The sequence below is a fragment of the Triticum urartu genome, chromosome 7 (genome assembly GCF_003073215.2).
Source record: "Triticum urartu cultivar G1812 chromosome 7, Tu2.1, whole genome shotgun sequence".
In the NCBI taxonomy this organism is placed as follows: Eukaryota; Viridiplantae; Streptophyta; class Magnoliopsida; order Poales; family Poaceae; genus Triticum; species Triticum urartu.
In genome coordinates this window covers 594,202,127-594,229,936 of record NC_053028.1, presented here as the reverse complement: position 1 = coordinate 594,229,936, position 27,810 = coordinate 594,202,127, and the positions used below count along the sequence as shown (strand labels likewise).

The following is a 27,810-nucleotide window of genomic DNA, read 5'->3' as shown; positions in this document are numbered from 1 at the left end:
ATGGGTTGTAGATGACATGGCACTGGCTTATAGCCAGCAGTTGGCTATACTATTAACCATGCTCTTAGGGGTTTCTTGTAAGGAACAATGTACGTACTACTAGCGACAAAAGGCGATTCTAGGTTGCGTTGTACTCCAACGAGTACTACTAGTGGTCGCGGGAGTATATACCTCGTTTTGTGGGTTCGATCCTGGCCGAACGCACGGCGGCCTTTTTAAAAAAATAGTACTACTACACTTCGTTGCGAGCCAATATTTTACATGGGTAGTTTGAGTTTTGAAGTCAAACGGACGTGCGGCCCCACAATCTGGGTGCACTAGACAGCCTAGCCACGTGAACGGGTTTCCCTTCCCAGCATCCCGTGGCTCGTGTGCTCGCCCTAGCCTCACCTCGCTTGCAGCTTCCTCATCAGCTAGTAGCATATTTAAACTAGCGCCTCCCAATTAAGCCCGAGGAGCCGGAAAAGCCTGGCGGGGCATTGGGAACTGTGCAATATGGCTCTGTACGTAAAGTGCTCTACTACTACTCTGTAGCTTGTGGCGTTGCACGCATGGACTTCACTCCATTATCGGCTCTACTATAAAAGAAATTCCTCTTGACGTGTTTTTTTTGAAACGGAGGCAAAAGCTTTGCTTCATCTCATTCATAAAGAAGGAACTGCTAACAAAGTTCGACGAGATCCATTGCACCTCCACAAATGGAAGCGAAAAGCCTAGTCTCGCTGTATCAAATAACTCAAATGTTCTGCCCCCGCAGTAACCGTCGCTGATAAACAGGCTGCTAGTGTGTGCGTGAGAGGAGCGGCTGAATAGAGCACCAAGAGTACCCACTAGGCACTACGCAGGTTTACTTCCCCTGCATTGATAGTATAGCGATGGTTCTAGAGAACAGTAGTACCCTCCACTTCCAACTGTAGCTCCTTGGCCCTGGGATTCAAGAGTTCAAAACTGGTGCACTATACTAGACTAGACTAGAAGTACAGTACATCGCACTACTAGTTGAGAAAAGTAGTACTAGTACTGCTATAGTACGAGTACGTACTCCTCTGTCACATCATGTAGGACGTTTTTTGACACTAGTTGGCGTGTACAAAAAATGGCAAAAACATACCCAAAATTTCTTAATCCACGCCAAAAACTACTACCTAGTGCCAAAAATTTCTTACTAGTGCTATTATTTACAGTATAATGCAATACCATAATGTTCCATAATGCTAGTACTAGTAGTAAATAATAGCCTCACCCCTTCGCTGAGGAACGATCTACAGTTGTAAGGGACGAGGCCCTGCGGTTACTATGCTCTTATCTCCTCCTCGCCAGTTCCCCTCCCCCCGAAGAGAAGGCAGTTCGTCACTGCTCCCATGGATTCGCCAGGCGGTTCTCCTCCTCGTCGGGGCTGGGAGACCTTGGACGACGATCCTCTGGGAGAAATCGCACGCCGCTCCGACGTCCTCACCGCCGCAAGACTCGGTGCTTCCTGCACCAACTTTTTCAAGACGCTGCTTAAACAGGCTTGGGAAAAGGCCATGCTTGTTGGTCTTCCATGCGTCCTCGAGGAGAAGGTTCTTCTATGGGACAATCCTTCGAATAGTCCACCGGTCCCTGGCCATGGTTGCACGTTGACTCCGCTAGAGTTGCCGATGTTGAGAGGTAGTCGGATTTTGTCCGATGAGCAGGTCAGTAATGGAGTTTGATCATGTAGTACTTAGTTATTCCATTTCCATCCCGTAATGTCTCCGCTGCCCACCGTCTTATATATAGGTCTAGGTCGGTGCCAACGAAGATTGGCTTGCATACCTCCGGCCGGATACCACCATCATTTTGCACAACATCCACAGCAGTGCGGCCGTTTCGGTAGACCCCTTCTCCACCATTGGGATCGGCCTTCCGGACTGGCTGGGCTTGAATACGTATGATGATGCCTACATGAGATTGAAGAAGATAGCAATTGCGGACCCGCCGACAAAGCGATGCGGCTACGACGATTACTATCTCATCGCGGTGTTCGACATAAGGATTGCCATCAATGCAAGAGGCAGTAACGGCAGAGGCTGGCGCATGTTGGCAGTGGCAGATTTGTACCCCTACACGTTCGAAGACGCCGTGCGCCATCTAGGCCGCATCTTCGCGGTGACAAGCCAGGGGACTTGTTTCATATGGTTGCCATCCTACGGTACGGGAGATTACAAACGGAATGCACAAACCATCATTTGCATCCCTAACGGTACTCCATTATTTTGCAGGGACCAGTCATCCCCCGATCAAAATAAGATCACCGATCCTGGATGTGCATTTGCATCCGTGATTCGGTCTAACCTGGAACCTTGTAGCTGACTTTGGCATATTGGGACCAACTATCTTAGCAGTCGTTACCCATGGTACCACTGATGTGCAACATGGTCACACAATCTACCACGATCGGACCGTCACCATCTACCCAGGTATTCCATTTTTTAACCCTCTGGCCATCTCTTTCATTGTTGTATTAGTAGTATACTTTGTAGTACTAGTAGGAGTACTTTTTACCTTGGAGGACGCGTATAGCTAGCTAGGCCCTTGAAGACTTGAACCCACTAGCTGCCACCATTTTGTTTTTCCATGTCTTACTATCTCATCCATGTAGCCAAGAGTGGCTATATATAATAAGCCGGTTATTTTACTTCCTCTATACCGGAGTAGTACTATTTGCTGCACAATATTACTGGCCGCCATATTTGAGCACAACATTATTATGCATAGACCTTGACTATGTACGTCACCATGTGTCCAGATCTGGGATGCCGCGTGTACCAGATGAGCGGCGCCGAGTTCGACCCCCGTGATGCTACGTGGGTGCCGAGGAACACTCTTGGAGAGTACTCGCTTTTCATCGGGGACAGCTACCCCATTGTGAAGCGAATGCCACCTTCCGTGCATGACACGAAAGGCTTGCCGTTCATGAAGCATGGTTGTGTCTTCAGTGCGCACCGCCGGATGAACGACATGCTGGGACACGCTATCCCTGATTTATGCCGCTTCAGCTTGGATGAGTCTCCATCGTGTGGAATCGGACTAGAAAGTTGCGACAATGATTCCCGTTGCCCACCGCTATGGATCGTGTCATCCATGAAGAACACCTGGGAATGGAACTTGGAGGAGGACATGTAGCCCATCTACAACGTGTAAGTGGAGTACGGTAATTGTGAACGGTAGCACTGTGAATATATGTAGACTAGTCATGCACAAATTTATCACATGAATTGGAGATGAACTTGTGTGGCATACTGGCATTTTTCCTTTAGAATTTATTACTAGTAAATGTGTTATGTGTACGTGCAACTTGTGTGGTTGTTGCACGGGCTCGAACATGCTCTTTGAGAAAAAAAGGTGGCACAACTTTGGATATACGTGACGTGGTGGCATCATACAGTAGCATCGTTCGCTGTAGTTGTAGTACACTCCTACTAGGACGACAGCTCCTATAAAACCTTGCGCTTGGCTCTTTGCCTCTTCGGGAGGTTCAACAGTTCGTACTCGTGTGAACCTTGCACTTGGCTCTTCGCCTCTTCGGAAGGTCCAACAATGATGATACTACAGTACAATATGCTTCTGGCAATCTGACACAATTGAACTGTTGCACGTCCACCGCGAGGGCGAGGGCGAGGGAGAGGGAGAGGGAGAGGGCGCTGTAGTCAAAACCCTCGCCTCGTCCTGCGAACCACCGCGCGCGTGGGCGAGGGAGAGGCGTAGTAAGCAAGCTTCTCGTTCGGCGAGTTGACGGGACACATCAAAGCAGTACTAGTACTAGTAGTAGTAGTCCATACTGCGTCCTTTCCGATTAATATGGCTTAATTTGAAACGAGAAAAATACACTGGCGGTCAATGTATGTAACAATATGCTGTTTACGGTCACTATATATAGTTTTGCGGCGATTATACGATCACTAGCTCATCATAGAGCACCGTATTGCACCCTACTGACCGGCCACATAGTTGACGTGGCACTTTGTTGACTGGTTAAATTGTCACCTGGTTTCTGGGTCCCACCTATCAGTTGGCAGAGCAAAGAAATTAGTTAAACAAAACTTTACGCAGGCGCGACACGAGTCCGACCCTTGCACGCGAACCACCCTGGCTGTGTATGTGAGTGCATGCACGTGTCCTCCCTCGGTCTTCCAACAAAGAGTGTACATCGGCTATAAAACAAAGAGTGTAGTACATGATGTACATCTACAGTTCCAATGCATTTAGCCTTTAATCTAAATCGATATTGATTGACTAATGTACCAACTTGTGTTGTAGGTACAGGCTACATGTCTATCCTTAATTACAGCATGCAACGGCCTTCATTTAATCTTCTCATCTCAATGGTCGCATGCACACATAAGTCTGCTACTTTTGGGCGTTAATTATGCCCTGGTCAATGTGTAAATCTCTAAATGTACAGTCTTTCACGGACGTAGGGAGTAGGTTGAGCACTTGAGCGTGAGCGTGTGTGTAGCGTCGTGTGCTGTGTGCCGCATGGGTGCGTGAGTGTTGCATGCATCCATGTGTACGTGTGAGTGTTGCATGTTGCATGCATGCATGCATGGGGTTTACTCCCTCCCATTGACATGTTCATATTTCAAGCTTCCTCTGTTCCCTCCATATGGTGATACTCCCTCTGTTCCCAAATAGTACGGAGTAAAAGCCTCCCTCTGTTCCCAAATACGGAGTATTTGTCTTTCTACAGATTTCAACAAGTGACTAGGTACGGAGCAAAATGAGTGAAGTGAGCATAGAGGCATAGGGATACTGCCTCGCGATCCATTATTCCCCATCTCGGTCAGAGAGAACTATTCAACTAGTCTTCGCAGTGAAGTGACAATACACGCTGCAGCAGATGGGACACGTAATTAATAAGCTGAACCAGCGTGTTGGTGTTACTAAATCAGCCTTACCCAGTACTGCCATCTCTTCTTCTTCCTCCTCTCTTCTTCTTCCTCCTCTCTTCCCCATTGTCGGCCGCACACCATTTACCCCCGCTCACTGCTCGCCCACCCGCGCCATCTTCCTTAGTAGCTCGCGCCTACCATATCCCCCCGCTCACTGCTCGGCCACACGAGGAGAATCTTCTTCGCTCGCCCGCCCGAATCCACTTCCCTGCTGGCTCACAGGCACCGAAAACCCCAATGGCAGAACCGACTAACACGCAGAGCCGCGATTGGAATTCCCTCCCCGATGTTCTCTTGGAGCAGATCTGTAGTCGTATGGACCTACTCAGCACCGTCCGTTTGGCCGCATGCTCGGTGTCTTTGTACTGTCTACTCGTCTGCAACCGGCTGGCTCTTTTCAAGACACCCTACTTGCTGATGCCCCGATCCTCGGAGGTGGCCCAGACACCGACTTGACGATCCTACGGAGGTTGCCGTGGTGCCCCTCGACATGCTACCACTACCCGTCCACCTGTCCTTCATGCACGACCACTACTGGGCGGGCTTGAAGGCCAACTCGATCGTCCTCATCCACCACACTGGTAGTCCGTGGCGTCTCGTGGATATCTACACCCAGCAAGAGATCACCCTTCCATCATTGGATACTGCCGCCATCGAGCCTCGCGGCCCGCCGGACACTCCTGCCTACTACGCACGAGACGCGTCAAGCTTTTGGCTCGACCTCTGTTTGCAGAAAGTTGTAATCTGCAAAGTGCCCACACCATCAGAAGACTACATGGATTTACAAGCTCATTGCCTTGTTCAACATGGGATTAGTCTATCTGGAATCCGGTCGCCATACATGGTTATGGCTCATCATCAATCATGTTGAGGCAACATTTCTGTCTGATGCTATAGTGCACGATGGCATCGTTTACGCGGTCGACGCACAGATTGGCTGCCTATACTGGTGGAATCTATCATCATGTAATTGTTCTATCTCATCTCATCTTTACCTTATGAATACGACTGCCTGTTCATTTGTTACAAATTTAGAATGCATAGCACGTCTATAACCACATCATTGCTATATGTTCCTCTCATTTCCTAGATTTTTATGACCACACATGTTATTGTTAGAGTTGATATGAGAACAATTGGCATCTAATGATTGTTAGAATACATATTATGAGCATAACATCATGATTGCTATATGTTACTCTCGTTTACAAGATTTTTATAACAACGCATGTTATTGCTTAGAGTTGATATGGGAACAGTAGTAGTAAGTGCTATGGTAGAATATGAGTAGGCGCTGCCATAGCTATTTTCCTCTCATTGTTACATGATGTTTGAACCATGACATATTGCTAGAATATGAAAGCCATTGGCTTATTTTTTAACTTGGGGTATGATTATGACCACGGCATTGCAATTCTCTGTCTATGATATGTGTCACTGTTATAATAATCTTAATTGCACACATACTCTGAATATGATTGTTTATTTTTGTCCTTTTGGTCTCCAATTTGAATTATTGCAGCAGACGCAAATGCGCTGGCCTTTATGATTCCAGGACCTGGAATCATACCAGCCGATGGGTGGTGGTTTATCGCTCGTTCAGCTGACGGCGGTCATTTGATGCTCATTCGCACGTACCAAATTGACTAAACCATTACATCAAACCACATGCAGTATAATGCGTGGGGCGTTCGTGACATTGATGGCTATGGCTACTTCATGTTCGAGAAAGATCCCAGCTCCGTTGGGCCAGGCGTATTCAACTGGAGGCGGGTTTACTGCCTCGGCAACCACTCCTTGTTCCTCGGGCTCAATTATCCGATCATCCAACCAATCATCGCTCATATCATCGGCGATGATTACTGTGCTATGCAACTTCCATTCGCGAGGGGGGGTTGTGTTTACACATCATACCATGGGTTTCATGAATCACCATATCCAGAGATTCGTCGACACAGCTTGTTGCCAGATAATCTTCAGTGTGTGAAAGACATCAAGCTTCCATGCGATGGATGACTTTTGCAAACCCGACATGCAGCGATGTGGTTCATGCCAACAGCAAATATGCACAACTTGATTTGTGCTGATATCTAGACTGAGCCATGTATTCTGCTGCTGTAGCACGACCCTCTTTTGTTGGATATTATGTATTGTTGTTAGTTTGAAGCATTCCTCTGGCTTGAAGGATAGATACCTTCCTGGGATCAAGTGCATCCTAACTCACTTGCGTAGGATGTACTGATAATGATGATGGAGATGTTGTGCAGAAGCCATATATATATCAGTTAGGCTTCAAGTGCGTACTTGTTAGTTAAACCTATGTATAAATTGTGACACTAAATACGACTAGTAAGTAGTACAGTAGCAGTACTAGTATACGTCGGTCAAATTATTCATCATGTCCACACATTGAATTGATGTGACAACACGCTGCGCGTGAGGTGACACAAGAATCCCGGCGACGTGTTCGGGTATTCTAGACTTCATATTTGGAGTACCACTTATCTGTCGAAATCTTTCATCATTCACTTAAAACAGTCGATTGATCATACATTGAGTACCATATAACTAGAATTACCAATGCAAGTCGAAGAAGGATTGGCCGGTGCTGCTGGCTGGTGTCAAGTTCGATCCCACGGATCAGGAGCTGATCGAGCACCTTGAGGCCAAAGTGAGTGCTGACAGCGCGAGATTTCAGTCTCTCATCGATTTGTTCATACCAACCATCGACAGCGAGCACGGCATATGCTACACCCAACCTGAGAAACTTCCAGGTAAGATACCGATCGGCCGTCTACTTGCACAAACATATTCCTTTGTTTATAGCTCTATTTTTCTTTTTAGACGCAGACCTGGTGAAGCAATTACAATTTGACAGTTAATAAAAAGTGAAACAAGTGACTGCAACATGCCAAAGATGTTATGAAAATGCCAACTAGGTACACTAAAACCTATATTCCACAATACTGCAGGTATCACACTGAGTGGCCTAAGGAAGCATTTCTTCCAGCGCAATTCTAGGGCGTTCAAAAGGGGCACGTGGATGCGTCGCAAGATATAGTCGGAGTGCGGCATGCACGCGATGTGGCACAAGACCGGCAATACCTTGCCGGTGATGGTCAACGGCCGGAAGACGGGCAGCAAAAAAGGTTCTGGTGCTGCACACCAACAAGAACTTCGACCAATAGAGGACCAACTGGGTGATGCACCAGTACCACCTCGGGGACCTGGAGCAAGAGAAGGAGCGGGAGCTGGTCCTCTGCAAGATTTTCTACCAGACGAAAACTAGGGCTAGGAGTAAAAAGATTATAAGTTAGTTTGGTATTGGTAGTTGTACTACCTTGTCGTCCGCAAGTTGGTATTGTTGTTAACGATCTTTTGGTATGAACTTGCATTTGCTTCCAACCATCATGCCGAGGGTCGACGTGGACATAAAGTTGAATCATTTGTTTCGAAACGAATTTTCAGGCACCTGATTTTTATTTGATGGGTAGCATAAGCACCCGCCGTTCGAATTCCCAGTTCTCCATTTTTTTCGAAACAAGTGCATGCACTTATTATCATGATAAAAAAACAATATCCGTGCTGCATCCCAGTTATCAGTCTGTACTTGCAGAATTCTCTCGTTTATTGAGCACGTATATTGTTTTTTCAGGTCGAGCAAGTTTCAACTGGGCTGTAGACTACCCAGGGTTGGTTTTGTTTTTAACGGGCCCAGCCCATGACGACAACGGGGCACAAAGATCCAGCACGTATCTACTGGCCTCTGGCCCACCAGCGTTAGTTATATTTTGTCTTACAACATCTACAGGCAGTTTTTTTTACTGAATCAAACACACAGCCCAGTTCTATTTTCCTCTTGAAACGCATGTCCTACATCCGTTTTCTAATCTCTACCTATAGTTTTACTAGTTCATATACACGTATCATTATATTGAAAACACATAAAATTCCCTTTTCATATTTACATCCTTATTTTTGTTGTTTTTTCCCACCCAGTGCTGATTTTTTTACCACTGGTTTTCCCCTAAACTAACTCAATTGTCCCACGTCTTATTTGCTTACAAAAACAAAATGATTTTTTTGGCAAATCAATAAGTTCTTAAAAAATGTTTATCATTTCGGGATTACAACAGTTCGGACTCCACCAAAATATGCAAAATAAGGTTGAACTTTTTGACCGTGGTCCTGGGCAGAAAATGGGTTGTAATAAATTACTTAAGAATTAGAAAATGGGCTGCAAATTATAAAAAATAGCAAATGGGATTTATGTTGTCTGCCACAGATTTGGAGGCTGACTTGTGGGCCTACTAAGTTCATGCGTACACAAGGTTTCTCAAAAAAGAAACTTAGTCAACAATCAACTCTACCAGCGTCAGACCGTTAGATGTCAATCTGACGGCAATCGTGCTTCTTCAGTCTCTGATCTTCCTGCCCTAGCCGCCCAAACCAGCGTCGTCGGAACCGCCTGCTCCCGCCTCCCGTGGCCGGCAGTGCTGCCGGGCAGGCCTCACGGCCCCATCATACTCGCATCCCTAGCCTGTCTATCCCTCTACTCACCCACACCTCCTGTTATTTTCCGGCGACGGCAGCAGAACCAATCAACCCTCGTACTCTCCACCGCGTGGGCAGCCACAGCTGTGTCTTCCCCGGCTCCATGCCGTTCCCTTAGTAGGCCTCACCGTCGTCCACCGCCCTGGTGCTCTCGGTGCAGCGTGGTCAACGATGTCCATCCAACGGCCGTAGTGCTTCTTCAACCTCTGTTCTTCTTGCCCCAGCCGCCCAAAGTAGCGCCGGTCGTGCCGCATGCTCCTGCCTCCCGTGGCCGGCTGTGCTGCCGCGGAGGCCTCACCGTCCCCATACTACTCCCACCGCTAGCCAGGCCATCCCTTCACTCACCCACTCCCCCTATTATTCTGCGGCGACGGCAGCCTCACACCGCAGCCGAACCTATGAACCCTCATACTCCTCTCCGCGTGGGCATCCACTGCCGCGTATTCCCTGGCTCCGCGTTGTCCCCTTCCTAGGCCTCCTCGTTGTCCACCGCTGTGGTGCTCTCGACGCGGTGTGGTCAATGTGGTCAACGACCGACTTCCATCGGAAGAGTACTGTACGTGGAGAGGCTGACAGATGGGTCCACGGCAGCCGCAAGGAAGTGCCTCGTTATTAAAATAATTGTTCCTCCACCTGACAGCGGGGACCCACCGGACGGGCCACCAGTATTTCATGGAAAAAACGTTCCCCCCTGACTGCTGGGACCCACCAGACAGGCCACCGTATTTTGCAAAAAAACGTTTGCCCCTGACTGCTGGGACCCACCGTACGGACCATCGTATTTTGCGAAAAAACGTTCCCCCCGCTGTCAGCTCGGACCCACCGGAAGTGCCTCCTTATTACGCACAGAAAAATGAATACTCCCCCTGCTAGCTGGGACCCACCATGGTGGGAGGCTGACTTGTGGGCCTACTAAGTTGACGGGGACGGAGGGCTTTGTCAACTTAGTCAATATGAACGATTCTAGCTCAAGTGACCGTACGATGTCCATCCAACGGCCGTCGTGCTTCTTCAATCTCTGCTCTTCCTACTCCAGCCACTCAAACAAGTGCCGGCGGGACTGCCTATTCCCTCCTCCCCGCGGCCGGCTCTACTGCCGCGCAGGCCTCACCGCCCCACCATACTCCCATCGCTGGCCTAGCCATCCTTCTACTCACCCACACCTGTTGTTATTCTCCGGCGACGGCAGACGAACCAGTAAACCCTCGTACAGTCGTACTCCCCTCCGCATGGGAAACAACTGCCGAGTCTTCCCTGCCTCCGTGTCGTTCCCTTCCTAGGCCTCGCTGTCGTCCACCGCCCTGGTGCTCCCGGCGTGGCCTGGTCAACATGGTCAACGACCGACATGCATCTGAAGTGGACTATACGTGGATAGGCCGACAGTTGGGTCCACGACCGCACGGAAGGAAATGCCTCCTTATTACGCGCAAAATAATGATTCCTCCACCTAACATCAGGGACCCACCGAAAGGGCCTCTGTATTTCGCGAAAAAATGTTACCGCCGCTGACAGCTCGGACCCACCAGCTATATCTTCGCACGCAAGGAAGTGCCTCCTTATTACGCACAAAAAAATGAATACTCCCCCTGTTAGCTGGGACCCAGTATAGTGGTAGGCTGACTTGTGGGCCTACTAAGTTGATGGGGATGGAGGGCTTTGTCAACTTAGTCAATATGCACGATTCTAGCTCAAGTGACCGTACGATGTCCATCCAACGGCCGTAGTGCTTCTTCAACCTCTGGTCTTCTTGCTCCAGCCGCCCAAACCAGCGTCGGTCGTGCCTCGTGCTCCTGCCTCCCGTGGCCGGCTGCGATGCGGCGGAGGCCTCATCGCCCCCTACTACTCCCACCGCTGGCCAGGCCATCCCTCTACTCACCCACACCCCATGTTATTCTGTGGTGACGGCAGCCTCACACCGCAGCGAACCAGTGAACCCTCGTACTCCTCTACGCGTGGGCATCCACTGCCGCGTCTTCCCCGACTCTGTGTCGCCCCCTTCCTAGGCCTCGCCATCGTCCACCGCCCTGGTGCTCTCGGCGCGGCATGGTCAATGTGGTCAAGGAACGGCTTCCATCGGACGTGGACTGTACGTGGAGAGGCTGACAGCTGGGTCCACGGCCGCAGCAAGGAAGTGCCTCCTTATTACGTGCAAAATAATTATTCCTCCACCTAACAGCGGGGACCCACCAGACAGGCCACCGTATTTCGTGAAAAAAAATGTTTCCCCCCTGACTGCTGGGACCCACCAGCTACACCTTCGCACGCAAGGAAGTGCGTCCGGGCAAAAAAAACAAAACGATTCGCCCCCCTGACTGCTGGGACCCACCAGCTACATCTTCGCACACAAGGAAGTGCCTGACAGTCGGGACCCACCTGGTCGAAGCGTACGTAGCGTTGTCATTCTGGCCGCGAACTTGTACGTACATGCTGGTCGATGTAGAGGCGTGCACGTGTCGTAGTAGAGGCGTGCACGTGTCATAGTAGAGGCGCGCACGTAGCATGTACACGTACGTACAGCGGTCAGGGTGCAAGAAAGAAAATACGGCCACGTATGTGTACATACGGGCAGGATCTCGAACGCCTACTCGCACATACATACGGCCAAGGCTCGTGTACATGGCTGGGTCGGAACGGAGAAACAGCGTCGTCGTCGTGTTCATGGGGAGGCAACGAAATGCGTCATGTTCATGGGGAGGCAACGGAATGCGCCGTGTTCATTGGGAGGCAACGGAACACGTGGGAGCCAACCGGCTGAGTCAGAATGGAACGTGTGGTCGTGTTCATCGGGAGGGCTTGGACGGAACAGGCGATGGAAACGAGGCGTGGCGTACCGTAGAATGGAGGAAACGGACCTCCTACGGTCGAAACGGGGGTCCTGTTGATCGGGAGGGGTGTGGCGTACTGCAAAACGGAGGAAATGGACCTCCTACGGTCGAAACGGGGGTCCTATTGATCGGGAGGGGTGTGGCGTACCGCAAAATGGACGAAACGGACCTCCTACGGTCGAAAGGGGGGTCCTGTTCATCGGGAGGGGTGTGGCGTACCGCAAAACGGGACTCCACGGGATACTGTTCATCTCCACCGTCGACCTCCTCCAGCCTCCACGGGCTACCGTCAACCTCCTCCAGCCTCCATGGGCTCCTGTTCATCCAGCCTCCACTGCGCGCTACTCCACCGGCTACTGTTCAACCACCCCTCCGCCGTCTACTGTTCATCCAGCCCTCCACACCACGGGGTCCTGTTCAACCACCCCTCCATGGGCACCCCTCCACCGTCTACTGTTCATCCAGCCCTCCACACCACGGGGTCCTGTTCACCGCTCACTGTTCATCCAAAAAACCCCGCAACGCTCACTAATCATCCCAGAGGCAGCATCGATCGGCTTCAGTTAGCAGCAGTAGCGAAGGAATCTCTCGATCGGGTTCAGTTAACAGCCATCGATCGATCGCTCGGGTTCAGTAACGCGTAGCCTGCAGTGCAATCGCTCGGGTTCAGTTAGAGCCCAACGCCTCGCTTGGGTTCAGTTAGAGCCAACGCGTCGCACACACGCGCGTACATGTACGAGAGAAACGCGCATCGCTCGGCCCCCGACCTCCCACCGTAACTGGGAACTCCCTGAAATTTTCCTCGCTCTCGCTTCTACCACGGTTTTTTCCGTCATGGATGGCCCAAAGAATGTCATGCAGCTGCGTCTCCGGCCCGCCCAAGACGAAAAGCCCATTTTCTGTCATGATTTTTTGTCATAGAAGTAGGAGCCCACCACATCTATGATGATACCGGGTTTTGTCACAATTATCGTCGTAGAAGTGTCATATGTATGACAGAAAAAAATTTGTTCGGCCCAAAATGTCATGGATGTGTCTTTTTTTTGTAGTACCTCCACGGGGTGGTCCTGTTCATCCTGCCCTCCACGGGGTCCTGTTCATCCAGCCCCAACCGGCTCGATCGATCTGGGTCCTGTTCATCCAAAGGCAACACCACGGGGTCCTGTTCATCCACCCCCACCGGGAACTATTCATCCAACCCCCCCCCTCCCGCAACGCTCACTGTTCATCCAGAGGCAGCATCGATCGGCTTCAGTTAGCAGCAGTAGCGAAGGAATCGCTCGATCGGGTTCAGTTAACAGCCATCGATCGGTCGCTCGGGTTCAGTAACGCGTAGCCTGCAGTGCAATTGCTCGGGTTCAGTTAGAGCCCAACGCCTCGCTCGGGTTCAGTTAGAGCCCAACACCTCGCACCCACGCGCGTGCGTGTATGAGAGAAACGCGCATCGCTCGGCCCCGACCACCCACCGTAACCGGGAACACCCCGATATTTTCCTCGCCCTCGCTTCTACCATGTTTTTTTCTATCATGGACGGCCCAAAGAATGTCATGCAGCTGCGTCTCCGGCCCGACGAAAAGCCCATTTTTTGTCATGATTTTTTGTCATAGAAGTAGGACCCCACCACATATACGATGATAGCGGGTTTTGTCACAATTATCGTGATAGAAGTGTCATAAGTATGACAGAAAAGATTTTTGTTCGGCCCAAAATTTCACGGATGTGTCTTTTTTGTGGTGGAAAGGGGGAATCCTACTCCCACCGGGAGTAGGACTCCCCCCCTTGGGCGCGCCATAGAGGGCCGGCCCTCCGCCTCCTCCACTCCTTTATATATGGGGGAGGGGGCACCCCATAGATACACAAGTTGATCTATTAGCTATGTGCGGTGCCCCCCTCCATAGATTTTCACCTCGGTCATATCGTTGTAGTGCTTAGGCGAAGCCCTACGTCGGTAACTTCATCATCACCGTCATCACGTTGTCATGCTGACGAAGATCTTCCCCAACACTCGGCTGGATCTAGAGTTCATGGGACGTCACCGAGTTGAACATGTGCAGATCGCGGAGGTGACGTACCTTCGGTGCTAGGATCGGTCAGATCGTAAAGATGTACGACTACATCAACCGTGTTTTCATAACGCTTCCACTTACGGTTTACGAGGGTACATGGACAACACTCTTCCCCTCATTGATATGCATCACCTAGATGGATCTTGCGTGTGCGTAGGAATTTTTTTGAAATTACTGTCTTCCCCAACGGTGGCATCCGAGCCAGGTCTATGCGTAGATATTATATGCATGAGTAGAACACAAAGGAGTTGTGGGCGTGGGTATATACATATTGCTTGTTGTCACTAGTTGATTCTTGATTCAGCGGTATTGTTGGATGAAGCGGCTCAGACCGACATTACGCGTACGCTTACGCGAGACTGGTTCTACCGACGTGCTTCGCACATAGGTGGCTAGTGGGTGTCAGTTTCTCCAACTTTAGTTGAATCGGATTCAATGAACAAGGTTCTTTCTGAAGATAGAAAACCAATCACTATACCGCGTTGTGGTTTTTGATGCGTAGGTAAGAACGGTTCTTGCTCAGCCCGTAGCAGCCACATAAAACTTGCAACAACAAAGTAGAGGACATCTAACTTGTTTTTGCAGGGCATGTTGTGATATGATATGGTCAAGACATGGTGCTAAATTTTATTGTATGAGATGATCATGTTTTGTAAACAGAGTTATCGGCAACTAGCAGGAGCCATATGGTTGTCGCTTTATTGTCTGAAATGCAATTGCCATGTAATTGCTTTACTTTATCACTAAGCGGTAGCGATAGTCGTAGAAGAAATAGTTGGCGAGACGACAACGATGCTTCGATGGAGATGAAGGTGTCAAGCCGGTGACGATGGTGATCATGACGGTGCTTTGGAGATGGAGCTCAAAGGCACAAGATGATGATGGCCATATCATATCACTTATATTGATTGCATGTGATGTTTATCCTTTATGCATCTTATTTTGCTTAGTTCAGCAGTAGCATTATAAGATGATCTCTCACTAAATTTCAAGGTATAAGTCTTCTCCCTGAGTATGCACCGTTGCTACAGTTTGTCGTGCCGAGACACCACGTGATGATCGGGTGTGATAAGCTCTACGTTCACATACAACGGGTGCAAGCCAGTTTTGCACACGCGGAATACTCGGGTTAAACTTGACGAGCCTAGTATATGCAGATATGGCCTCGGAACACTGAGACCGAAAGGTCGAGCGTGAATCATATAGTAGATATGATCAACATAGTGATGTTCACCATTGAAAACTACTCCATCTCACATGATGATCGGACACGGTTTAGTTGATATGGATCACGTGATCACTTAGATGATTAGAGGGATGTCTATCTAAGTGGGATTTCTTAAGTAATATGATTAATTGAACTTTAATTTATCATGAACTTAGTACCTGGTAGTATTTTGCATGTCTATGTTGTTGTAGATAGATGGCCCGTGCTGTTGTTTCGTTGAATTTTAATGCGTTCCTAGAGAAAGCTAAGTTGAAAGATGATGGTAGCAATTACACGGACTAGGTGCGTAACTTGAGGATTATCCTCATTGCTACACAGAAGAATTACATCCTAGAAGCACCGCTAGGTGACAAACCCCCTGCAGGAGCAATGCCAGATGTTATGAACACCTGGTAGAGCAAAGTTGATGACTACTCGATAGTTCAGTGTGCCATGCTTTACGGCTTAGAATCGGGACTTCAACGACGTTTTGAACGTCATGGAGCATATGAAATGTTCCAGGAGTTAAAGTTAATATTTCAATAAAATGCCCAGATTGAGAGATATGAAGTCTCCAATAAGTTCTACAGCTGCAAAATGGAGGAGAATAGTTCTGTCAGTGAACATATACTCAGAATGTCTGGGTACCACAACCACTTGACTCAGCTGGGAGTTAATCTTCCTAATGATAGTGTCATTGACAGAGTTCTTCAATCACTGTCGCCAAGCTACAAGAGCTTCGTGATGAACTATAATATGCAAGGGATGGATAAGACGATTCTCGAGCTCTTCGCAATTCTAAAGGCTGCGGGGGTAGAAATCAAGAAGGAACATCAAGTGTTGATGGTCAACAAGACCACCAGTTTCAAGAAAAAGGGTAAAGGGAAGAAGGGGAACTTCGAGAAGAATGGCAAGGAAGTTGCTGCTCAAGTGAAGAAGCCCAAGTCTGGACCTAAGCCTGAGACTGAGTGCTTCTACTTCAAAGGGACTGGTCACTGGAAGCGGAACTGCCCCAAGTATTTGGCGGAAAAGAAGGATGGCAAAGTGAAAGGTATATTTGATATACATGTTATTGATGTGTACCTTACTAATGCTCGTATTAGCGCCTGGGTATTTGATACTGGTTCTGTTGCTAATATTTGCAACTCAAAATAGGGGCTACAGATTAAGCAAAGATTGGCTAAGGACGAGGTGACGATGTGCGTGGGAAATGGTTCCAAAGTCGATGTGATCGCCGTCGGCACGCTACCTCTACATCTACCTTCGGGATTAGTATTAGATCTGAATAATTGTTATTTGGTGCCAGCTTTAAGCATGAACATTATGTCTGGATCTTGTTTGATGTGAAACGGTTATTCATTTAAATCAGAGGATAATGGTTGTTCTATTTATACGAGTAATATCTTTTATGGTTATGCACCCTTGTGAGTGGTCTATTTTTACTAAATCTTGATAGCATTGATACACATGTTCATAGTATTGAAGAAAAAAGATATAAGTTCAATAATGATAGTGCCACTTATTTGTGGCACTGCCGTTTAGGCCATATTGGTGTAAAGTGCATGAAGAAACTCCATGTTGATGGACTTTTGGAATCACTTGATTATGAATCACTTGATGCTTGTGAACCATGACTCATGGGCAAGATGACTAAGACTCTGTTCTCCGGAACAATGGAGCGAGCAACAAACTTGTTGGAAATAATGCATACTGATGTATGTGGTTCGATGAGTGTTGATGCTCGCGGCGGGTATCGTTATTTTCTTACCTTCACAGATGATTCGAGCAGATATGGGTATATCTACTTGATGAAACATAAGTTTGAAACATTTGAAAAGTTCAGAGAATTTCAAAGTGAAGTGGAAAATCATCGTAACAAGAAAATTAAGTTTCTACGATTTGATCGTGCGGGAGAATATTTGAGTTACGAGTTTGGTCTTCATTTGAAACAATGCGGAATAGTTTCGCAACTCACACCACCTGGAACACCATAGTGTAATGGTGTGTCCGAACATCGTAACCGCACTTTATTAGATATGGTGCGATCTATGATGTCTCTTACTGATTTACCGCTATCGTTTGGGGTTATGCTTTAGAGACGGCTGCATTCACGTTAAATAGGGCACCATCGAAATTCGTTGAGACGACACCTTATGAACTCTGGTTTGGCAAGAAACCCAAGTTTTCGTTTCTTAAATTTTGGGGCTATGATGCTTATGTGAAAAATCTTCAACCTGATAAGCTCGAACCCAAATCGGCAAAATGTGTCTTCATAGGATACCCAAAGGAGACTGTTGGGTACACCTTCTATCACAGATCTGAAGGCAAGATATTTGTTGCTAAGAATGGATCCTTTCTAGAGAAGGAGTTTCTCTCGAAAGAAGTGAGTGGGAGGAAAGTAGAACTTGACGAGGTAATTGTACCTACTCCCTTATTGGAAAATAGTTCATCACAGAAATCAGTTCCAGTGATTCCTACACCAGTAAGTGAGGAAGCTAATGATGATCATGAAACTTCTAATCAAGTTTCTACCGAACCTTGTAGGTCTACCAGAGTAAGATCCACACCAGAGTGGTACGATAATCCTGTTCTGGAAATCATGTTACTTGACCATGACGCACCTACGAACTATGAGGAAGCGATGATGAGCCCAGATTCCTCAAAATGGCTTGAGGCCATGAAATTTGAGATGGGATCCATGGATGAGAACAAAGTGTGGACGTTGGTTGACTTGCCCGATGATCGGCAAGCCATAGAGAATAAATGGATCTTCAAGAAGAAGACTGACACTGACGGTAATGTTACTGTCTACAAAGCTCGACTTGTTGCGAAAGGTTTTTGACAAGTTCAAGGAGTTGACTACGATGAGACCTTCTAACCCGTAGCGATGCTTAAGTCCGTCCAAATCATGTTAGCAATTGCCACATTTTATGATTATGAAATTTGGCAAATGGATGTCAAAACTGCATTCCTTAATGGATATCTCAAAGAAGAGTTGTATATGATGCAACCAGAAGGTTTTGTCGATCCGAAAGGTGCTAACAAAGTGTGCAAGCTCCAGAGATCTATTTATGGACACATGCAAGCCTCTCGGAGTTGGAATATACGCTTTGATAGTGTGATCAAAGCATATGGTTTTATACAAACTTTTGGAGAAGCCTGTATTTACAAGAAAGTGAGTGGGAGCTCTGTAGCATTTCTGATATTATATGTGGATGACATATTGTTGATCGGAAATGATACTGAATTTCTGAATAGCATAAAAGGATACTTGAATAAGAATTTTTCAATGAAAGACCTCGGTGAAGCTGCTTATATATTAGGCATCAAGATCTATAGAGATAGATCAAGATGCTTAATTGGACTTTCACAAAGCACATACCTTGATAAAGTTTTGAAGAAGTTCAAAATGGATTAAGCAAAGAAAGGGGTCTTGCCTGTGTTACAAGGTGCGAAATTGAGTCAGACTCAATGCCCGACCACTATAGAAGATAGAGAGAAAATGAAAGTCATTCCCTATGCTTCAGCCATAGGTTCTATCATGTATGCAACGCTACGTACCAGACCTGATGTGTGCCTTGCTATTAGTTTAGCAGGGAGGTATCAAAGTAATCGAGGAGTGGATCACTGGACAGCGGTCAAGAACATCCTGAAATACCTGAAAAGGACTAAGGATATGTTTCTCGTTTATGGAGGTGACAAAGAGCTCGTCGTAAACGGTTACGTTGATGCAAGCTTTGACACTGGTCCAAATGACTCTAAGTCACAAACGGGATACTTATTTTTATTGAATGGTGGAGCTGTCAGTTGGTGCAGTTCCAAGCAGAGCGTCGTGGCGGGATCTATGTGTGAAGCGGAGTACATAGCTGCTTCGGAAGCAGCAAATGAAGGAGTCTGGATGAAGGAGTTCATATCCGATTCTAGATGTAATACCTAGTGCATCGGGTCCAATGAAAATATTTTGTGGCAACACTGGTGCAATTGCCTTGGCAAAGGAATCCAGATTTCACAAGAGAACCAAGCACATCAAAAGACACTTCAATTCCGGCCGCGATCAAGTCAAGGAGGGAGACATAGAGGTTTGCAAGATACATACGGATCTGAATGTTACAGACCCGTTGACTCAGCCTCTCTCACGAGCAAAACATGATCATCACCAAGACTCCATGGGTGTTAGAATCATTACAATGTAATCTAGATTATTGACTCTAGTGCAAGCGGGGGACTAAAGGAAATATGCCCTAGAGGCAATAATAAAGTTGTTATTTATATTTCCTTATATCATGAGAAATTTTTATTATTCATGCTAGAATTGTATTAACCGGAAACTTAGTACATGTGTGAATACATAGACAAAATGAGTGTCACTAGTATGCCTCTACTTGACTAGCTCATTAATTAAAGATGGTTAAGTTTCCTAACCATAGACATGAGTTGTCATTTGATGAACGGGATCACATCATTAGAGAATGATGTGATTGACTTGACCCATCCGTTAGCTTAGCACTTTGATCATTTAGTTTACTGCTATTGCTTTCTCCATAACTTATACATGTTCCTATGACTATGAGATTATGCAACTCCTGAATACCAGAGGAACACTTAGTGTGCTATCAAACGTCACAACCTAACTGGGTGACTATAAAGATGCTCTATAGGTGTCTCCGATGGTGTTTGTTGAGTTGGCATAGATCGAGATTACGATTTGTCACTCTGTGTATCGGAGAGGTATCTTTGGGCCCTCTCGGTAATGCACATCACTATAAGCCTTGCAAGCAATGTGACTAATGAGTTAGTTACGGGATGTTGCATTACGGAATGAGTAAAGAGACTTGCCGGTAACGAGATTGAACTAGGTATTGAGATACCGACGATCGAATCTCGGGCAAGTAACATGCCGATGACAAAGGGAACAACGTATGTTGTTATGCGGTTTGACCGATAAAGATCTTCATAGAATATGTAGAAACCAATATGAGCATCCAGGTTCCGCTATTGGTTATTGACGGGAGATGAGTCTCGGTCATGTCTACATAGTTCTCGAACCCGTAGGGTCCGCACGCTTAAAGTTCGGCGACGGTCGGTATTATGAGTTTATGTGTTTTGATGTACTGAAGGTAGTTCGGAGTCCCAGATATGATCACGGACATGAAGAGGAGTCTTGGAATGGTCGATACATAAAGATCGATATATTGGAAGGCTATGTTTGGACATCAGAATGGTTCCGGGTGAGTTCGGGCATTTACCGGAGTACCGGGGGGTTACCGGAACCCCCCGGGGAGTATATGGGCCTTATTGGGGCCTTAGTGGAAGAGAGGAGAGGAAGGCCAAGGTGGAGGGCGCCCTCCCCCCCTAGCCCAGTCCTAATTGGGTGGGCGGCCGGCCCCCCTTCATTCCCTCTCTCTCCCCTTTCCTTCTCTCCTGCTCCAACAAGGGAAATGGGGAATCCTACCCCTTGGGCGCGCCATAGAGGGCCGGCCCTCCCCCTCCTCCACTCCTTTATATACGGGGGAGGGGAACCTCTTAGCCGTGTGCGGTGCTCCCCTCCATAGATTTCCACCTCGGTCATATCGTTGTAGTGCTTATACGAAGCCCTGCGTCGGTAACTTCATCATACCCGTCATCACGCCATCGTGCTGACGAAGCTCTTCCCCGGCACTCAGCTGGATCTAGAGTTCGTTGGACGTCACCGAGCAGAACGTGTGCAGATCACGGAGGTTCCGTACCTTCGGTGCTAGGATCGGTCCGATCGTGAAGACATACGAGTACATCAACCGCGTTGTCATAACGCTTCCGCTTATGGTCTACGAGGGTACATGGACAACACTCTTCCCCTCGTTGCTATGCATCACCTAGACGGATCTTGCGTGTGCGTAGGAAATTTTTTGAAATTACTGCGTTCCCCAACACCACCTACCTGTAGATGTCCTTCCAACTATTAAAACCCCTGGTCTCATCTATCTCTAGAAATGGCAAACAAACAAAGTCCTTTCCATCTCGCCCCCCAAAACCCCAATTCCTTCCTCGCCCTTGCCGCCTCCTCCCTCCTCTCTGCCACCACTGAGCGCCACGTTGATCAGAAAGAAAAAGCTAAAGTGCAATAGAAACCATGAAATGCAACACAACAAGGAGAGGAGGGGGCGTCATTGCCATCAAACGTCGGTGACTATGTCGCTAACGCTCCGAGACCCTGGGGGGCAAGTCGAGGTGTTGTGTGGCGTGATGGCCGCTGCTGAGAAACAACTAGATAATAGTTGAACAAAGGGAGTATTTTTTTCTTGAGGCGTGTTATACATACCTGAAAGAAGCACCCCTCATATCAATTGATCGTGGAAAACATAGAAATACGCTTTCCAAATTGTCCTAGCAATAATCCGAGTTTACGCCTTTGCACTAGTCTCGTCACGACCACACACCTCATGAGCCCATCGACCAGATATCCATCCAAAATTTGCGGCAGCGAGCAACTCCGCACGCAATCCGTCCAAAAAATGCCTGGTCCCAACTGGCATCCACCTACCCAAGACACACGCCTTCCTCGCATCCCCGCACCCTATCCCACCCTTAGAAAAGAAACACACCTCCCCCGCCACGTCACCTATCCGCGCCACCCCCTTTACCCCATTCTCTGCCACCCATCTCCAATCTGACGGCCCGCACCCCGCATCACGCGGATCGTGGTCGCACCCCTAGTCCCAAACCGCGCGGCTATAAAGCCACCCCCCCCACACACACACACACACGACACAACCATCAACATGGTCTAGATCCACCTATCTTCTCCTCCGCCTGCAACCATCAATATTGTCTAGATCTAACCATATTCTCCTCCACCCGCCGCCGCCACCACCACTCCTTAGACCTAACTATCTTCTCCTCCGTCGTCAACCATGATAATTGTCTAGATCTAGCTATCTTCTCCATCCACCATCACCACTTCCACCCTCTAGATATGTTTTCCCTCGTAAATCCATCATCTATGTTTTCCTCTTAGGTGAGATTGTGGTATTCCAAGTCACTGACACACTGCACCATCTGCCCTTTCCCGACGCACCACAATCGCTGCCCAAGCCATCCTCCTTTTACATCTTGGACGAAGACGGTGAGATCCAAAGTCAGAGGTAAGAAAAAATAATGTATTCTCTAGGAGCATAAAGGATTTTGTTCATACCATTTTTTGTTTTTTTCTAGGGAGCATATTAGAACTAAATGCATATTTCCCAGGCTTCCACCATTCACCCTTTTCCAGCGCACCACAGCCATTGCCCCACTTTTAGGCCATCATTTACATCTTGGAACGGAGAAGACGAGATCTAAAGTCAAAGGTAAGGAAAAACAATTTATTCACTAGGAGCATAAAAGGTTTTTGTTGATACCATTTCTGTTTTTTCTAGGGAGTATATTAGATCTAAATGCATATTTCTCAGGCTTTTTTTTAAATCTCAATATTCAAGTGCAACATTAAGAACTAGGATTGTCCCAAGGTGTTCTTTGGAATTGTGTGTTTATGCCGATGAAGTTCTCTGAAGTAACCAATCAAGGGAACATGTATCCAACACAACACCTATCTCATTTGGGTTTTACTTTTTTCCAGCCTATCTGTGTTTGTTTTCCAATATCTCTCTAGTACACATCCAGCCCCGTCGGATTCTCTTTCGAACCATGCTCGGTTCACCGAGGTTTGCCCCAATAATCCACCGAAGTTTGTGTTGTCCTTTTTGGTGCCCGCGATTTCAAAAATAATTGATGATCTAACTATTAAAAGCATATCATGGTAAAAAGAATGAAATGTCGTTCTCCAGCAAAATTTGTTCACTCACCCACAAGTGAATGTCCTTTCCGCAATTAAAACCCGTCGTCTTGTCATGTCGATGTTCAAAAATGGCAAACAGTCAAAGTCCTTTGCGGCTTTCTTCTGCACAGAGGGTGTGCATTGGAGCATGCCCAGAAAGAATTCCCCTTTCTCCATTTTAGGTTTTGTTTGCTTTTTGGAATTAGGGAGTGTAATGTTAGATTTTGAAAGGGGTCTGTGCTGATTCGAAAGAATTGCTAAAACTATGTTTTTTTTAGTATCAGGAAAAATAGTCACTGCACGCCACGGCATTATTTTTTCGAATAGCGGGATTTCTTTCATTGAAAAGATAAGTTTCTCGACTCTTAATTAGGAAACATGGAGCGAAAACCAGATTGCCGAGTTACTAAAGGAAATCGGGCGAAACCGCTGAGCGCGGCGCACACAGATACTCCACACACACACACACCGATCCGCGCACCCTCGCGGCCGAAGCCGCAAACCGAGCGCCGCACAGACCGCCCGAGTCCCTTCACCACGCGCCCCACCGGGCCTCCACCACGCCCGAGCAGGCGACCAGCAGGCCGCAGATCCTCGATAAGCACCACGCCGGGCCAGCAGGCTCCTTCACACGCCGCCACCAGCCGCAGCACCAACGCGGGCCGCCATGGAAGCGCGCCTAGCACCGCACGGGATCACGAGCCCCCCGTCGAGCCCCGAGAACCAGCGCCGCCAAGACAGTTCGGGGCCCCGCCTGGGAGCGAGCGAGCTGGGATGAAGTCAGGCGTGGAGGTGGACGGCGGCTCGGACCCTGGTGACGGCGCCGCTGGACTTCGGGATGGGTGTCGAGAGGGTTCCGGATCTGCTCTTTGTTGTGGAGGAATTGACCGGAGGAGGGAGATCAAGCGGCGGGGGAGAGGAGGGGTATCAGAGGGCTGAGAGGGGGTATGTTACTGTCTTTGTAAGATCATCGTGCAGTCTTATGCTTATACCACATCACTAGTCTGTGAAAAACTACATATAACTCCAATTGTCCTGTGGGATAGTACCGAAATAGTTAACCTTCTATTTACACCGGCCTATTTCGTATGGTTCATTTGAATCCTTCAGGATTGTAAACATCAAATTTTAGACTGTTTGCGAGGAACAACTGTCTAATCTAGTTGAAGTTACATGTTTCTGGAGTGTACCATGGTGAAAATGGCCAATCGTTGACTGCCCTGTTAGAGTTACTGTTGATTCATCGCATCGGTGCCCAAAGATTTGTTGCCCTGGCGATAATGAACTTGTAATTTGTGAACAAGCTCATGCCTCCAGTCTGCTGGTAAGTATACTATGAACCATTGACCACGCCTCTATGTGCTCTTCTTGAAGAGTTATACAGACAAACTGTTCTTTATCGGAAAAAAATACAGAATAAACTGTTTCATCCAGTAATACTGTGGTTAAACTTCTAAGGTACAGTGTTTAGTTGGATCACAGTCTTCTCTGTTCACATGTGGTAAATTCATCACTAGCATACATCATGTGCTGTCATTAAGAGGAAGCAGATGAAATCTAATCATTGGTGAAATGTTGCACTCATGTTTTGGGAATTTGACATTTTAATTTTTGCATTACTGAAGTATCTCTCATTGCTTTCCTTCAGGTTTTTTCTGTACAATATCCTCAGACAAGTAACCGTGGAAAAGAAAGGCATGGCAAAACCATTGATGAGGAAGGTTGCAGAGTGAGCTGCCATTACTGCGTTAAGGTGGTTTCGAGTTACAACCGCCTAGAACACCATTTAGCAGGCATCAGGGGCAATGTCAGCACAAGCTTAAGGAGTTCACTTGTGGATCGCAAGAAGAGAAAGCTTGGATGCTCAGAAAAATGAAGAAACGGAAGCATGAACATGATGAGGTTCCTCACACAAGCCCAGCCCTTCCATCTGCTCAAGTCCAGCAACCACAGCTACAACCAACTGTGTCCAATAACCGCTGCTTTCTTCATTATCTACCGGATTTGAGGCAGCCCAAGGAAATCACATATAATCCTTGTCAACTGAAACCAAAGGTTGAGGCAAATGACTTTGATTCTCCTTCAGCAAAATCAATAGGCAAGTTCTTCTCCAAACCTGCACCTGAGCCTACGTACGAAGCTGTTCTGCAGGAGCAACTAAGAGAAACTGAGAACCGCGCAAAGGAACTCAAGCAAGAGTGGCAAACAAGTGGCTGCACTGTAATTGTTGATAGTTGGAAGAGCAAGTGTGGCAAAAGCTTCGTAAGTGTCCTGGTGCACTGTAGCAAAGGTATGCACTTCCTCAGATCCATTGATGTCTCTGAAATCACTGAGGACTTCGATGAGCTAAAATCAATGCTCTCTCGCGTGGTTGATGATGTCGGTGCCCATAACATTGTTCAGATTGTCATGAATGACGTGTCACCCCATATGCAGATGGCACGACAGTATGTTCTAAATAAATATGATAGTTTTTTCTTCACACTATGTGTTGACCATTGCATCAACCTTCTGCTTGAGAAAATAGCAGCGCTCGAGCATGTCAGTGAAGTTCTAATGAAGGCAAGGGAAATTACAAGGTTTTTAAATGTCCATGCACTGCCAATGAAACTGAAAGGAAGATATGTCCAGGAGGAGATTTTGAGCAGTTCTTATCTGAAATTTGTGGCAGTGTTCATCACATTAGAGAGGTTAGTTTCTGCAAGAGTAGGTCTGGTGCAGATGTTCAGCTCACCTGAATGGGTTCCCTCTGGTTGGGCTTCTCTTGATTTGTTTGAGCGTATCCAGAGCATAGTAAAGACAGACGATACATTTTGGCATGCTGCGGCCAAAGTCGTGAAGGTTACAAGTCCACTTGTCAGAGTGTTGTATAAACTGGAATCTGATATCTGTCCGATGGGTATCTTGTATGAAGCCATGCATGGTGCAAAAACAGAGATATGTGTCAATATTGGAGATGGAAGTGAGTTTTATTTGCGTATAATTGACAGGATATGGGATGGTTACTTGCATAGCCCTCTTCATGCTGCTGGTCAGATGCTAAACCCAAGGATCTTTTACGCAGCTGGATCCCACCTTTATACTGTGATCAGCAGCGGCATCGCGGCCTGTATAATCCAACTGGGCAAGGCTCATTACGATCCCAGAAATGCGTTAGCACAATTGGAAGTGTATGAAAAGAAGTTGCGCTATTTCGATACAGATCGAGCAAAGCAGCAAATAATGGAATTACCACAAGGTAAGCTACACCCTAATCTCTTACAAAATGCCCACTCCTTAACAAGCCACTAACGGTAGTGCCTTTCTGTGTCATATGTACTGGATTTTTTCAATCTTTAGAGCGAGCTGGAATAGTGTCAGCGCGCCAACATATTTAGTTAGTATGTGAATGTGGCACAAATATATCATGTCATGATGCACTTCTCTATTCAATTCAAAGTCAGAATGTGTAGAATGATCAACTTCTCTGCATTAGCGTAACTTGTCAACATAGTTGTTTAAATAAATAGCAGAGAAGCTAAAAGGTTTACAGATGAATGTGTGGAATGATCAACTTCTCTGCATTAGACTAACTTGGTCAACATAGTTGTTTAAATAAATAGCAGAGAAGCTAAAAGGATTAGAGATGAATGTGTAGAATTATCAACTTCTCTGCGTCAGCTCAAGCTTGTCAACATGGTTGTTTAGTTAGTACTGTATGTTGCAAGTTGCAAACTGGAGCATATGGCCTGCTTACACCCACTGAGATCATCACCATTTCATTCATTCGCTCATATCATACTGAGTACATGACTTACGAGTACCTTCTTACCATGTTTATGACTTGAAATCGCAGTTAAATGGTGGTCGAAGCATGGGGCTCGCGTGCCCGACCTGCAGACCCTTGCGAGGCGGGTCCTGAGGCAGACGTGCTTCGGCGCCACCAGGTACAACATCGACTGGAGCCTGTCGGAGAAGCTGCACGCTGAGTGGGACGAGATGACGCTTTCCGAACAGGAGAGGTTCCGGCAGAAGGAGTACGTCCACTACAACAGCGTCCTCGCCCGCGCCTCCCCGCTCCTGCACGGCTCCTCCGTGAAGCAGCACGACAGGGTCACCTTGGTGCTGCAGGACTGGATCAGACCGCAGAAACAGGCCGCTGGTCGCCACTGAGTGAGACAGCGTTCAGTTCGGCCTGGAGCGATGCTTTATCGCCTCCTCAGTTTTCTTTGCTATCTGTGTGTGCTGCTGCAATGGTGTGCAGAAGTAATCTGTCGAGTGGCAATGTCGTACTGGTACTATCGTCGTCTCTGACGAATCTCCAAGTTTTTAATTTCTTGAACTCCTGCTGGATTACCAAGTTTGTTATGTTGTGTTGAAACCCTGCTGAATTTCCAAGTTATTAGAAGTATGGTTGTGGATCAGTCTTTTCTTTCAATGTATTGTGTATTGGCTTGAGCTTTCAGTTTGGTTT

The 27,810-nt window shown here is 47.3% G+C and overlaps 1 protein-coding gene across 3 annotated transcripts; it reads left to right on the top strand.

Annotated features, from left to right (window-relative positions):
* The first annotated feature begins 22,318 nt into the window (after positions 1-22,318).
* Positions 22,319-27,760, top strand: LOC125524044. 3 transcript variants are annotated; one of them, XM_048689121.1, is made up of 4 exons: positions 22,319-22,686; positions 22,790-22,890; positions 25,006-26,595; positions 27,193-27,760. In XM_048689121.1, exons 3-4 carry the CDS (start codon positions 25,218-25,220, stop codon positions 27,507-27,509), a joined length of 1,695 nt encoding a protein of 564 aa, XP_048545078.1. In that variant the 5' UTR covers positions 22,319-22,686; positions 22,790-22,890; positions 25,006-25,217; the 3' UTR covers positions 27,510-27,760. The 3 variants fall into 3 exon arrangements, with proteins under 3 accessions (XP_048545078.1, XP_048545077.1, XP_048545076.1); XM_048689120.1 differs by lacking the exons at positions 22,319-22,686; positions 22,790-22,890 and adding an exon at positions 23,782-24,302; XM_048689119.1 differs by lacking the exons at positions 22,319-22,686; positions 22,790-22,890 and adding an exon at positions 23,782-24,681.
* The last annotated feature ends 50 nt before the right edge of the window (positions 27,761-27,810 follow it).

Bases quoted from the DNA above. Each gene is read 5' to 3' on its own strand.
- LOC125524044 (XM_048689121.1), top strand. From the start codon at position 25,218: ATGCTCAGAAAAATGAAGAAACGGAAGCATGAACATGATGAGGTTCCT. The intron at 26,596-27,192 runs GTAAGCTACACC...TTGAAATCGCAG, and splicing joins AATAATGGAATTACCACAAG to TTAAATGGTGGTCGAAGCAT.